At 43.1% G+C, this 15,459-nt stretch overlaps 1 protein-coding gene across 1 annotated transcript in view; it reads left to right on the forward strand.

Annotated features, from left to right (window-relative positions):
* zgc:175280 (cationic amino acid transporter 2 family protein) overlaps window positions 1-15,459 on the forward strand; it is a 33,245-nt gene that overhangs the window by 13,960 nt on the left and 3,826 nt on the right. The window contains exons 5-7 of the mRNA XM_034179083.1: window positions 12,363-12,585; window positions 12,848-12,984; window positions 13,338-13,440. Coding sequence (XP_034034974.1) covers window positions 12,363-12,585; window positions 12,848-12,984; window positions 13,338-13,440 — 463 coding nt within the window. The remainder of the gene's footprint in view (window positions 1-12,362; window positions 12,586-12,847; window positions 12,985-13,337; window positions 13,441-15,459) is intronic.

A 15,459-nucleotide genomic window follows, 5' to 3' on the forward strand; every position in this document is an offset into this window, starting at 1 on the left:
GAATTTGTTGCCGCAGGCGGGGTCAATACAGTTGAAAATTCCACCCTCTGATTATCCAAAAATGGATTTGGATACAGTGAGCTTATTGGGTCATATGACGGACCTTCAGAACTCCCCTGGGGATAATTAGGGTCAAAAATCGGGTCCTTTACCAGTGGTGGAGCCACTGTTGGTGCCGCTTGTCTTACTGCAGCCTGATTTTGTGGCTGCAGGGGTGGATTTACATCACGGCCTCTCACGGCCGTCTCATTATCTTCAGGTTTTACAAACATTACTTTCCCCTCTGACTTTCCTTTCTCGTCTTTTTTTCCTCTTTATGGCCTCTACTCTCATCTGTGCTTCACTGAGCCATACTTTTGCACACTCTATTTCTCCTTCTTTTCTTGCTTTCCTGTTACCCTTTTTATTTGCTGCTGCTGCTGTAAGTTTTAACACCAAACCTTCACAATCTGGCATAACCAATTTACCTGAAAAGCCATATTTCTTTTTCCATTTAGTTATGTACTTCAGATTTTCCGGATTGCGTTTGTGCATGTATTTTTCGTCGCCCTGAAATAGGGGCTTATTTTCTGTGCATGTGTTTCCCATGTTGTTCACCTATTCCCCTTCACTCTGCAAAGTTCAGGTCAAGCTTCTACCCTGTGGGGCAGACCTTCCTTGGAATCCCTCTCTTTGCAGACTCGTCGGGAATATGTGAGTGTGGTGCGTATGGACTTAAAATGACCTACTTTGCAGACAACGGCTCCACTTTTATCCCCTGATAAAATGGGATATCAAGCTGTCCGTGCTTCAGTCACTCACAGTCTCATTCTTTTACTAAGGAATACTCAGTCAAACAATACCACACATACAGTCCGACACTGTCACACACACACACACACACACTCCCACAACCGCTCCAACTCTCACACATATACAAAATAAATTACAGATTTCATCAATGATTGCAATTACAGACAAGCCCTCATCTTAAAAAAAATAAAATAATAATAAATCATTTTATATCAAGACATAAATAACACAACAAAATCCTTACAACAAAACAACAAAAACAGAATTTTCTCTCATTCATACCACAAACACACTTAGTTTCACTTTTGAAATAATCAATTAATTCGCGTCTCTCTAACTGCTTCTCCTGAAATTTATTCTTACTCCTCCTGTATTTCTCAGCCGGATGGGGACTCGAACCCCTCCGCCACCTGTGCCGGCAGGACCGGAGACTCTAACTCCCTCCCCCGCACTTTATTCTGGATGGGGACTCGAACCCCTCCTCAACATATTTTCCTCACAGGCAGGCAATAATTACTTACGTTAATTTGTTGCGCCCCTCATTTGGTTCGGAGGCGTCGTCAATCTACTGCGGCGAGCGGAGGTGGACGTCTATAGTCACCGGCCCGACAGAGAATTCACTTCTCAGGACTTTCCTTCGATCCCTCTAGTGGAATTGGCTGTGCACAGTCTGCGGCGTGTCTTCCTCCGTTCGCTCGAGAAGATCTGTCGACGCCCCACGTTGGGCGCCAAGAAAAAACTGTTGGGTTTGCACCCTGTTTTTAAAGAAATGAGAGGCACAAACACTGAAAAGAAACCAGTCAGAGAGAGACAAATATATATATATATATTTTTTGCTCTGCGCAGAGGAGGAGAACAAGCAAAGCTCTCCTCAAATCCCCTCCTCTGGCCCATTATTTAGTTCATCAACATGAGAAAAAACAAACAAGGACAGTCGGGAGAGGTTACACATGAGTCATGTCTGCAAGAGGGTGATAGCAAAGCAAGGTAACGGCTGAAACCTTCCATTCCTGCAACATGAGCCTTGTGGCTCGTCAAAGCAGGATAAGGCAAAATGAAAAATAGTTTGCTCAATCATGAAGAATGCAGACAAGTCTTTCTTTCTAAAACCTCCTCTTCTCACAAAGAGGAAAAATAATAAGCATAAACTATAAGAAAATAAATAATAATAATATAAGCATAAACTAAAGAAAATAAATGATAATAAGAGCATGAACTATATAAAATCCTTGACAGTCAGATAGGAGGGATGTCAGTCAAACCTCACTCTCCAGAGACGACCGATCACAGCAGAAACTAAAAGTTGCATATTAGAAACTAGAAGGTCGTAAAAGTTGAAAGCTGATTCCTGGAAAAGTGAAGTAGATCTATCTACAGTCAGGGCAGAAATAATAAGCCTATATTTAAGGAATAAAAAAGTAGGCCTATGAACACTGCAGACTGTGGCCAATGAACTTTCCATGAAACATTTCCTGGTTTATTCTGTCCCATTTTTAATTTTCTCTCTGGATTATAGTCCTCCACACTATATGTCAAAAGTTTTTCCTGTGTGCCACAGGGCATGATAGACATACTTGTTTGCATAAATGATGATGATGATAATAATAATATTAATAAGATCATGGAAATATATGTAGAGTGCCAAAGGGCTGCTAGATATAATTACCTCCGCCAAGGAGGTTATGTTTTCGGTCGCGTTTGTTACCTCCGCCAAGGAGGTTATGTTTTCGGTCGCGTTTGTTACCTCCGCCAGTGTTTTCGGTTGTTTGTTTGTCTATCTGTCAGCAGGATAACTCAAAACGTTTTGAACAGATATTGATGAAATTTTGTGGAGTGGTTGGAAATGACAAGAGGAACAAGTGATTAAATTTTAGTGGTGATCCGGATCACAATCCGGATCCCGATGCTAACGCGTTAGCATGTCTATGGCATTTTCAATGTTAAAAGTTAGAATTAAGCAGTTGCAGCGGTCATCATGTTCGGGTGCATTTGTTTTCAAATTGTAATATTTCTTAAATTTATTTTTCTTTATAGAAATTTTGTGGAGTGGTTGGAAATGACAAGAGGAACAAGTGATTAAATTTTAGTGGTGATCTGGATCACGATCCGGATCCCGATGCTAACGCGTTAGCATGTCTATGGCATTTTCAATGTTAAAAGTTAGCATTAAGCAGTTGCAGCTGTCATCACGTTCGGATGCATTTGTTTTAAAATTGGAATATTTCTTACATTTATTTTTGTTTAGGGTTAGCCCTCTGTCTTTCAGCAGGATAACTCAAAACGTTTTGATTGGATTTTGATGAAATTTTGTGGAGTGGTTGGAAATGACAAAAGGAACAAGTGATTAAATTTTAGTGGTGATCTGGATCACGATCTGGATCCAGGAATTTTTTAAAGGATTCTTCACCATTGCGGGATAGGGGGAATTTTGACATTCTAGTTTATAACTCCACAAAAACAAGGCAGAAAGGCTTGAAAAAAAAATGATGGTGTAACATAGTCAAATGTTCTATTAAACAACAAAGTTTGGTGATGATCGGATCTGAATTCCGATTCATCACCAAACTTTGTGATTATTATCCATCATTGTGACCATCATTGTGGTTATTAAAACAAAAAAAAACTAGAAATATAACCTATTAAAATAAAATAAAAGCCAAAATTAGCCATATTTAATACCAAATAGTGTGAACAGCAAGTAGACTATAATATTGCACTGGGAATGAAGTGAAAACCAATATTGCACTTACACTGCACACAGATTTTTGCAGATTTTTGCAGATGGGCAATTAAAGTGTTTTTAGTACAGTCTGTATGTGATGGTGTAAGTTCTATGGAGCATGGCTTGAATTCAACAATCTGACAGCCTCAGGGAAGAAGCTGCTTCTGAGCCTGGTAGTTCTACTCTGAATGCTCCTGAGCTGCCTCCCTGATCCTCCCGCACAGTCTGTGCGCGGGATGAGAGAAGTCCCTCAGAATGTGGCGAGCCCTTCCTCTGCACCGTGATGAGTAGAGATCTGAGGTGGTGGGAAGGCTTCAGTCGGGAAAGCAGGCTGACTGGGTGACTGTGAGGAGGAAGCGTAGCCCTAAACAGAAGCCCCGTGTACACCGTCAACCCGTTCACATCTCTAACCGTTTTTCCCCACTCGACGATACACTCGCCGAGGATCAAACTCTGGTTATTGGCGACTGTTTTGAGAAATGTGAAGTTAGCGACACCAGCAACCATTGTCAATTGTCTTCCGGGGGCCAGAGCAGGCGACATCGAAGGACATTTGAAATTGCTGGCTAAGGCTAAGCGTAAATTTGGTAAGATTGTAATTCACGTCGGCAGTAATGACACTCGGTTACGCCAATCGGAGGTCACTAAAATTAACATTAAATCGGTGTGTAACTTTGCAAAAACAGTGTCGGACTCTGTTGTTTTCTCTGGGCCCCTCCCCAATCAGACCGGGAGTGACATGTTTAGCCGCATGTTCTCCTTGAATTGCTGGCTGTCTGAGTGGTGTCCAAAAAATGAGGTGGGCTTCATTGATAATTGGCAAAGCTTCTGGGGAAAACCTGGTCTTGTTAGGAGAGACGGCATCCATCCCACTTTAGATGGAGCAGCTCTCATTTCTAGAAATCTGGCCAATTTTCTTGGATCCTCCAAACTGTGACTGTCCAGCGTTAGGACCAGGAGGCAGAGCTGTGGTCTTATACACCTCTCTGCAGCTTCTCTCCCCCTGCCATCCCCTCATTACCCCATCCCCGTAGAGACGGTGCCTGCTCCCAGACCACCAATAACCAGCAAAAATCTATTTAAGCATAAAAATTCAAAAAGAAAAAATAATATAGCACCTTCAACTGCACCACAGACTAAAACAGTTAAATGTGGTCTATTAAACATTAGGTCTCTCTCTTCTAAGTCCCTGTTGGTAAATGATATAATAATTGATCAACGTATTGATTTATTCTGCCTAACAGAAACCTGGTTACAGCAGGATGAATATGTTAGTTTAAATGAGTCAACACCCCCGAGTCACACTAACTGTCAGAATGCTCGTAGCACGGGCCGTGGCGGAGGATTAGCAGCAATCTTCCATTCCAGCTTATTAATTAATCAAAACCTAGACAGAGCTTTAATTCATTTGAAAGCTTGTCTCTTAGTCTTGTCCATCCAAATTGGAAGTCCCAAAAACCAGTTTTATTTGTTATTATCTATCGTCCACCTGGTCGTTACTGTGAGTTTCTCTGTGAATTTTCAGACCTTTTGTCTGACTTAGTGCTTAGCTCAGATAAGATAATTATAGTGGGCGATTTTAACATCCACACAGATGCTGAGAATGACAGCTTCAACACTGCATTTAATCTATTATTAGACTCTATCGGCTTTGCTCAAAAAGTAAATGAGTCCACCCACCACTTTAATCATATCTTAGATCTTGTTCTGACTTATGGTATGGAAATAGAAGACTTAACAGTATTCCCTGAAAACTCCCTTCTGTCTGATCATTTTTTAATAACATTTACATTTACCCTGATGGACTACCCTGCAGTGGGGAATAAGTTTCATTACACTAGAAGTCTTTCAGAAAGCGCTGTAACTAGGTTTAAGGATATGATTCCTTCTTTATGTTCTCTAATGTCATATACCAACACAGAGCAGAGTAGCTACCTAAACTCTGTAAGGGAGTTAGAGTATCTCGTCAATAGTTTTACATCCTCTTTGAAGACAACTTTGGATGCTGTAGCTCCTCTGAAAAAGAGAGCTTTAAATCAGAAGTGTCTGACTCCGTGGTATAACTCACAAACTCGTAGCTTAAAGCAGATAACCCGTAAGTTGGAGAGGAAATGGCGTCTCACTAATTTAGAAGATCTTCACTTAGCCTGGAAAAAGAGTTTGTTGCTCTATAAAAAAGCCCTCCGTAAAGCTAGGACATCTTTCTACTCATCACTAATTGAAGAAAATAAGAATAACCTCAGGTTTCTTTTCAGCACTGTAGCCAGGCTGACAAAGAGTCAGAGCTCTATTGAGCTGAGTATTCCATTAACTTTAACTAGTAATGACTTCATGACTTTCTTTGCTAACAAAATTTTGACTATTAGAGAAAAAATTACTCATAACCATCCCAAAGATGTATCGTTATCTTTGGCTGCTTTCAGTGATGCCGGTATTTGGTTAGACTCTTTCTCTCCGATTGTTCTGTCTGAGTTATTTTCATTAGTTACTTCATCCAAACCATCAACATGTTTATTAGACCCCATTCCTGCCAGGCTGCTCAAGGAAGTCCTACCATTATTTAATGCTTCAATCTTAAATATGATCAATCTATCTTTGTTAGTTGGTTATGTACCACAGGCCTTTAAGGTGGCAGTAATTAAACCATTACTTAAAAAGCCATCACTTGACCCAGCTATCTTAGCTAATTATAGGCCAATCTCCAACCTTCCTTTTCTCTCAAAGATTCTTGAGAGGGTAGTTGTAAAACAGCTAACTGATCACCTGCAGAGGAATGGTCTATTTGAAGAGTTTCAGTCAGGTTTTAGAATTCATCATAGTACAGAAACAGCATTAGTGAAGGTTACAAATGATCTTCTTATGGCTTATGACTTATCTCTGTGCTTGTTCTGTTGGACCTCAGTGCTGCTTTTGATACTGTTGACCATAAAATTTTATTACAGAGATTAGAGCATGTCATAGGTATTAAAGGCACTGCGCTGCGGTGGTTTGAATCATATTTGTCTAATAGATTACAGTTTGTTCATGTAAATGGGGAATCTTCTTCACAGACTAAAGTTAATTATGGAGTTCCACAAGGTTCTGTGCTAGGACCAATTTTATTCACTTTATACATGCTTCCCTTAGGCAGTATTATTAGACGGTATTGCTTAAATTTTCATTGTTACGCAGATGATACCCAGCTTTATCTATCCATGAAGCCAGAGGATACACACTAATTAGCTAAACTGCAGGATTGTCTTACAGACATAAAGACATGGATGACCTCTAATTTCCTGCTTTTAAACTCAGATAAAACTGAAGTTATTGTACTTGGCCCCACAAATCTTAGAAGCATGGTGTCTAACCAGATCGTTACTCTGGATGGCATTTCCCTGATCTCTAGTAATACTGTGAGAAATCTTGGAGTCATTTTTGATCAGGATATGTCATTCAAAGCGCATATTAAACAAATATGTAGGACTGCCTTTTTGCATTTACGCAATATCTCTAAAATCAGAAAGGTCTTGTCTCAGAGTGATGCTGAAAAACTAATTCATGCATTTATTTCCTCTAGGCTGGACTATTGTAATTCATTATTATCAGGTTGTCCTAAAAGTTCCCTAAAAAGCCTTCAGTTGGTTCAGAATGCTGCAGCTAGAGTGCTGACGGGGACTAGCAGGAGAGAGCATATCTCACCCGTGTTGGCCTCTCTTCATTGGCTTCCTGTTAATTCTAGAATAGAATTTAAAATTCTTCTTCTTACTTATAAGGTTTTGAATAATCAGGTCCCATCTTATCTTAGGGACCTCGTAGTACCATATTACCCCATTAGAGCACTTCGCTCTCAGACTGCGGGCTTACTTGTAGTTCCTAGGGTTTGTAAGAGTAGAATGGGAGGCAGAGCCTTCAGCTTTCAGGCTCCTCTCCTGTGGAACCAGCTCCCAATTCAGATCAGGGAGACAGATACCCTCTCTACTTTTAAGATTAGGCTTAAAACTTTCCTTTTCGCTAAGGCTTATAGTTAGGGCTGGATCGGGTGACCCTGGACCATCCCTTGGTTATGCTGCTTTAGACGTAGATTGTGGGGGGGTTCCCATGATGCACTGTTTCTTTCTCTTTTTGCTCCGTATGCATCACTCTGCATTTAATCATTAGTGATCGATCTCTGCCCCCCTTCACGGCATGTCTTTTTCCTGTTTTTTTCCCTCAGCCCCAACCAGTCTCAGCAGAAGACTGCCCCTCCCTGAGCCTGGTTCTGCTGGAGGTTTCTTCCTGTTAAAAGGGAGTTTTTCCTTCCCACTGTTGCCAAGTGCTTGCTCATAGGGGGTCGTTTTGACTGTTGGGGTTTTTCATAATTATTGTATGGCCTTGCCTTACAATATGGAGCGCCTTGGGGCAACTGTTTGTTGTGATTTGGCGCTATATAAGAAAAAAAGTTGAAGTTGAAGTTGTTGAAGGCTGCTCCCTACAATCCTCTGTGCAGCCTTTACCACCCTCTGCAGAGCACCCCTCTCAGCAGCCGTGTAGATGCTGTGCCACAAAGTGATGCTGGTGCAGAGGATGATCTCCACTGCACGGTGACAGAAGCCCCTTTGAATGGAACTCCCAAGTTCAGCTCTCCGCAGCTTCCTAAGGAAGTAGAGGTGCTGGTGGGTTTTCCTGACCAAACGGGAGGTGTTGGCACCCCAGGTGAGGTTACTGGATATGTGCACACCCAGGTACCTGAAGCTGGAGACCACTTCCACAGCTGCTCCTCCAATGTACAAGGGAGGGGGAGGGCACTTGTTTCTCCTAAAACCCACTACACCATTTCCTTGGTTTTCTTCACACTGATGCAGAGATTGTTATCTCTACACCACTGCACCAGATGTTCCACCTCCTCTCTGTATATGGACTCATCATTGTCCTTGATGCATCCCACTACTGCTGAGCAGTCATATGTTAGCAGAGTGAACAAGAGGGGGCTCAGCACACAGCCCTGGGGCGAGCCATTGCTGAGGGTGATGGAAGAGGAAATGGTGTTGTGGATCCTTGCAGTCTGTGGTCGGTTGGTCAGGAAGTCCAGGACCCAGTTCCCCAGTGTGGAGCTCAGACCAAGGAAGAAGAGCTTCTGCACCAGGGTCTGTGGGATGATGGTGTTAAAGGTGGAGGAAAAGTCCAGGAAGCTCAGGCAGACATATGAGTTCCTGCTCTCCAGATGTGTGATGGCTGTGTGAATCACCAATGAAATGGCATCATCAGTGGAGCGGTTCCTCTTGTAGGCATACTGGTGGGGATCTACAGTGACGTTGACGGAGTCTTTGATATGGGTCATGACCAGCCTCTCGAAGTACTTCATAACTACCGAAGTTAAAGCGATGGGTTGGTAGTCATTCAGGCCTCTCACTATGGAGCACTTGGGCACAGGGACAATTATGGCAGTCTTTAAGCAGGTGGAGACGGATGCCAGAGTCAGTGATGTGTTGAAAATGTCTGTCAGCACCTCAGACAGCTGGTGTGCACAGTCCCTCAGTACCCGCCCCGGAATATTGTCGGGGCCTGCAGCTTTCTGAGGGTTAATCCTCTGGAGGGTCTTCCTTACGTCTGCTATGGTCATGCTGCGGGTGTGTCACCAGGAAGTGGTGTGAGTCTGATGCTGGGGGGGGGCATGTCTGGGTCCTCAAAGCGAGCAAAAAACCTGTTGAGTCTGTCTGGCAGAGAGGGGTCCCTTGGGCATTGTGCATCCCTAATGTTGTAATCTGTTCTGCACTTTATGCCCTGCCACATGCGCCGGGGGTCATTGGTGGTAAAGTGACTCTGGATTTTTTGAGCGTATGTGACCTTGTCCCTCAAAATGCCGGCCTTCAGCTCCTTCCTTGCCGCTGTGAGCGCTGATGCCTCACCTGCCCTGAACACAGCGTCCCTAGCTTTCAGCAGAGCTCTCACCTCAGCATTCAGCCAGGGTTTCTGGTTCGGGTAGCAGATTACTGTCCTGTGGAAGCGACATCATCAGTGCATTTGGAGATGAAGCTGAGGACGGAGGAGGTGTATTACTTCAGGTCCACCTCTCCCTCACACGTAGCTGCCTCCCTGAAAACCTGCCAGGCTGTGCATTGAAAGCAGTCCTGGAGCATAGCGGCTGCGTCTTTTGGCCACTAGGTGACTGTCCTCTTTTTTGGCCTGATCCACCTCAGTAGCGGGCGATATGCTGGCGTCAGCAGGATGGAGATGTGGTCAGAGGAACCAAGATGGTGCGAGGGAGAACTCTGTACGCTCCACCAATGTTGGTGTACACAGAGTCCAGAGTGTTGTCTTCCCGTGTGGGAAAGGTGACATGCTGGTAAAAACTAGGCAGAGTGTCCGTCAGTTCCACATGATTAAAGTCCCCTGCAACCACATAAAATGCCTCCAGGTGCTTTGCTTGCAGCGAGCTAATGATGTCATATAGCTCCTTTAGCGCATCGCTAGTGTTAGCACCTGGCTGGATGTAAACAATAGTGACGAACACTGCACTAAACTCACGAGGAAGATAATGCCCAGACAGCAAATAGATCTGGGCCGGATGTAGTCCAACATCTGGTACCAATCCTGAAAACAGATCCGGTCCAGACAGTTTTTGCACCTTGGCCCAGATCCGGCACGGCTCCGCTTTACAGTTCTGGAACAGATCCAGACCAGATCTGAACTGGATCCGCAAAACACCAACCGTTTACAGACCATATCTGGCACGGATCTGGGACAGATGTGGTCTGCATCACAGCACCGTGGCAGGAACATGGGGCATAACGATAAGCAATTTTATCTGCACTCAGTAGAAACTATCCATTAGCGGTTGTAAACTCTGTACTCTGTAATCGTGATCGTCACTGAGGCTTTTTTAAAATGCTTATTGCAAAGCGGTTTGTTTCTTTACGACAATCAAGTTTTATAAGTCCAGGGACACTGATCTGGGTGTTATAGATAAAAATCAGTTTCCTTGGATCCATGGAACTTACCACTGTAAAACTTGTTCCTGCCACGGTGCTGTGATGCGGTCCACATCTGCCCCAGATCCGTGCCAGATATGGTCTGTAAACGGTCGTTTTTTTTGCGGATGCAGTTCAGATCTGGTCCGGATCTGTTCCAGAACTGTAAAGCGGAGCCGTGACGGATCTGGGCCAGGGTGCAAAAACTGTCTGGACCGGATCTGTTTTCAGGATTGTTACCAGATGTTGGACTACATCCGGCCCAGGTCTATTTGCTGTCTGGGTGAGGTCTGCACCGCACACTCATGATTTCTATAGCCTCAGAGCAATAGCTCTGTCCACAGTTTGTACATCACCCTTCATTAATGTACACACACAGTCCTCCTCCCTGTCTTTTCCCCGACCGGTGGTCATGGTCCACTCAGAAAAGCTGCAGTCTGTCAATCTGGAAGGCTGAGTCCAGCATGTTATTATTAAGGCCTGGTTCACATGGCAGGATAATTAGGCCAATACTGGACCCGATCTTCCCCTTCCGACAATCTTAAGGACGCCCCGACAATCGTGATAATGCTAATGATAATCTTATCAGATATTCCTGCTGTGTGTGGTATGTTCAGAGTGCTCTGTTCTGCTCGGAAGGGCGTCAGGAACGCTCTGATCGCAAATCGGGGATATTCAACATGTTGGATTTTTTTGGCCCGATATTGCAGCGTGTCTTGTGTCCTCCAACCACAAACGAGCACGCAGCCTGCTGAATGTGACGTGCAGCCAATCAGAAAGCGAGGTGACAGACATATGGAGCAGAAAATAAAGTTAAAACAGCTGTTCTGACTTACCAGAAAGTCTGGTGGTTACGCTGTCTCCACTCCTTTAAAGAACACCTTTTCTTTTTCTTTTTGTATTGTTTTTTCCCCTCTGTTTTAAATAGTCCACAAAGTATCTCTGTTTGTTTATTCTGAAATCACGTTTAATCTCGAGAGATTTTGCGAGATTTCCTGTCTGAGCTGGGAATGTTCATGTGTGAAATCTGTTTGTGTGTGGTGTTGTTGTCCTTACCGTGTGGCTGAACACCACACACTGTATGACCAAACCTGTCAGATCTATGATTTTTTTATCTTCATGTGTGTAGTCTCTCAGGTTTTGGAAACCTAAAGATAATTTTAAAATCCTGTCGTGTGAACCAGGCTTAAGCCAGGTCTCCATGAGACAAAGAATGGCACAGTTCCTCATTTCTGTGGAAGTACTCAGCCTCAGACATAACAAATCCAGTTTGTCATCCAGCCAGCGGACATTGGCCAAAAAGAGAGTTGGAATTGGCGGCCTGCTAGCCTTTAACTGGACTAGCGCACACTGCACTTTCCTCTCTTTTGTTTTTGGGTACATCGCTTCCTCTTGGGGGCTGCTCCCTGCACTCTGCTGCGCCACTCCGTTGTCCACAGGAGCTGCTGTCTCCTGAGTGCAGATTTCAGCTCCGGAGATATTGTGCAGACCGAACTGATTCTGATGGCCATCAGTTTGGTTAAGCTGTAGTTCACACACATATTCAGCCCAAAACTGGCATCAATAGTGCCTGCTAAGTGTAAAAATACCAAGGCTTGACGGGGAGCTCAAGAAGCCGCTGCACTGCTGCATGCCGCCATTCACTTTCCTTTACTCCACTATGAACCTATGAGTAGTGTGAAGAACTGTGAAGAATGCAAAAAGTGCAACTTATCTCTCTGATACACTGACAATGATATTGTTCAAGGATTTGTCACCATAATTAGGACACACTAAATTGAATGTCATTAACTTATTAATTATGACGGGTGCCATTTCCCCATCTTTTAAAACAGCAGTGACTAAACGTTTTCTTAAGAAACTTAGACTTGTTTCTGGATTGATAGCATGATATGTTAGAAGTTAAATATATTTTTGTGCAGGGGAGCAGGCCCAGAACCCAGAGAAGTCATTTCCAGTGAGCATTGTTGTTGCCCATGTCATCTGCTTTCTGTCATATCTCGGAGTATCTGCAGCCATGAGCCTTATGATGCCATATTATTTGCTGAGTGCTCAAAATCCGCTGTCTGTAGCCTTTGCATATGTCGGATGGATCCCCGCAAAGTATGTGGTGTCTGTGGCAGCCCTCTGTGCACTGTTGACAAGGTAAGAAACATTAAATGTTCTGAGGGATATTTATTGACAACTCAATAGGAGCAGTAATGTTTATTTTCAAAAGATTTGGATTTGCAATGAATTGTACAAACTTATATTCAGTCTGTTGGCATAATGCCTGTGAAAGAATGGTGTGCTGGAGGTTTTGCTCAGTATATAAAGATTGCTACCACAGAATATAAATAAAATAAGAATAGTGATAATGTTAATAAGTAACTGGCTTTTTATGTTGTTCAATTGTTTTCCCCCAAAGCTTACTTGGAACCATAATCCAAATGGTTCATCTGCTTTTCGCCATGTCCAGAGATGGAGTTCTCTTCAGATTTCTGAGTAAACTGAACAACAGACAAAGTCCCTTCATAGCTATAATGGTTTCAGCAGCTGTAGCAGGTAAAGCTGATACAATTATTAGTTATACTAATTATAATGCAGATACAACTATAATTTAAGCAATTTGCTGTATTTTTGTGGAAGACGAATGTGATTTCTTAGTCTTATGTCACTTTATTTTTTGATCATTCATACACTTACAGGGATTATAAGTGTTGGCTTGATATTTGAGGGGCAACATTTAGTACTTCATCAAACGAATTCTTATTCCTCCATTAAAGCTTTTGTTTAGCACCTTTGAGGGCATTTCTAAAATTTAGTTGTAAAAGAAGAAGAATAAGAAGAAACAAAACTGATTTAGTTATAATTATGTTATATATATATAACATAATGATGTTTTCATGTCTTTGCAGCTATTATGGCATTGTTGTTTGACCTGACAGCTCTGACTGACATGATGGCAATGGGAGTCATCCTTTCCTTCACATTTGTTGTAATATGTATCCTTAAAATAAGGTGTGATCAACTATAACTGCTTACAATGATGTGAATGAACATTATTTAAAGCTACTAATATATGCAAGTTTGTGAAATGCATATCTGTGCATGTTACAGTAGTGTTCAGAATAATAGTAGTGCTATGTGACTAAAAAGATTAATCCAGGTTTTGAGTATATTTCTTATTGTTACATGGGAAACTGTTGTGTGGGCCGCTGAAGAGGAGGTACTGCTGGCCCACCACCACCAGAGAGCGCCCTGCTTGGAGTGCAGGCTCCAAGCACGAGAGGGCGCCAGACCTAGAAGAAGTGACAGCTGTCATTCATCCCCTGCCCCAGCTGTCACTCGTTCATCATCATCACCACCATAAAAGCCGGACTGCAACTCCACCTCCTCGCCGAGAAATCGACTACCATTCCTGAGGTAATCCTTCTCTGCAGTATTTGGATTAATCCACGTTTTGATCTCTGTTTGCAGCCGTTTATTCCTGTGGGACAGTTTTGTCGGAGTGGCGTGTTGTGGGAACCGCGACGTCTTCGCCTCCCACTCCCTCCAGATAAGTGACTGACAGGAGCTGCTTGAGTGTATGATTGGAGGTGGAGGTGCTCCCTCCCATCAGTGTTGGACTGTGTATTACTGAGTGTGCGGACTCACACTCACACATCCTGTTTTTGCTTTCTGCCAGCAGTGCCAGGGTCGACAGCCGGGAACAGAGGCCACCTGGGGACTCGGGACTTGGCGGCTCCGGTGTTCTTCAGACCGTTGGTGGTGGAAGCCGTGTGGAGTACGGCTTCTCTCTCGTCGGGGGGGTCTCCTATCTTCGAGCCTGCCACACGTCACCTGGTGCTAATTGACTGTGCATATTTTCTGTGTCTTTTCGTTGTGTAGCGTCACAACATTAAATTGTTACCTTTTGGTTTAGTCATTGTCCGTTCATTTGCGCCCCCTGTTGTGGGTCCGTGCTACGACACCTTCACAACAGAAACAAGGTACCAGTAGATTCACACAAATCCAACAAGACCAAGCATTCATGATATGCACACTCTTAAGGCTATGAAATTGGGCTATTAGTAAAAAAAAAGTAGAAAAGGGGGTGTTCACAATAATAGTAGCATCTGCTGTTAACGCTACAAGTTCAAAACTATTATGTTCAAACTACTTTTTTAGCAATCCTGTGAATCACTAAACTAGTATTTAGTTGTATAACCACGGTTTTCATGATTTCTTCACATCTGTGAGGCATTAATTTTGTTGGTTTGGAACCAAGATTTTGCTCATTTACTAGTGTGCTTGGGGTCATTGTCTTGTTGAAACATCCATTTCAAGGGCATGTCCTCTTCAGCATAAGGCAACATGACCTCTTCAAGTATTTTGACATATCCAAACTGATCCATGATACCTGGTATGCGAGATATAGGCCCAACACCATAGTAGGAGAAACATGCCCATATCATGATGCTTGCACCACCATACTTCAGTGTCTTCACTGTAAATTGTGGCTTCAATTCAGAGTTTGGGGGTCATCTCACAAACTGTCTGCGGCCCTTGGACCCAAAAAAGAACAATTTTACTCTCATCAGTCCACAAAATATTACTCCATTTCTCTTTAGGCCAATTGATGTGTTCTTTGGCAAATTGTAACCTCTTCTGCACATGTATTTTATTTAACAGAGGGACTTTGCGAGGGATTCTTGCAAATAAATTAGCTTCACACGGGCATCTTCTAACTGTCACAGCACTTACAGGTAACTCCAGACTGTCTTTGATCATCCTGGAGCTGATCAATGGGTGAGCTTTTGCCGTTCTGGTTATTCTTCTATCCATTTTGATGGTTGTTTTCCATTTTCTTCCACGTATCTCTGTTTTCTTTGTCCATTTTAAAGCATTGGAGATCATTGTAGATGAACAGCCTATAATTTTTTGCACCTGCGTATAAGTTTTCCCCTCTTCAATCAACTTTTTAATCAAACGACACTGTTCTTCTGAACAATGTCTTGAATGTCCCATTTTCCTCAGGCTTTCAAAGCGAAAAGCATG

This window comes from Thalassophryne amazonica, chromosome 9 (assembly GCF_902500255.1).
Source record: "Thalassophryne amazonica chromosome 9, fThaAma1.1, whole genome shotgun sequence".
NCBI classification, from domain to species: Eukaryota; Metazoa; Chordata; class Actinopteri; order Batrachoidiformes; family Batrachoididae; genus Thalassophryne; species Thalassophryne amazonica.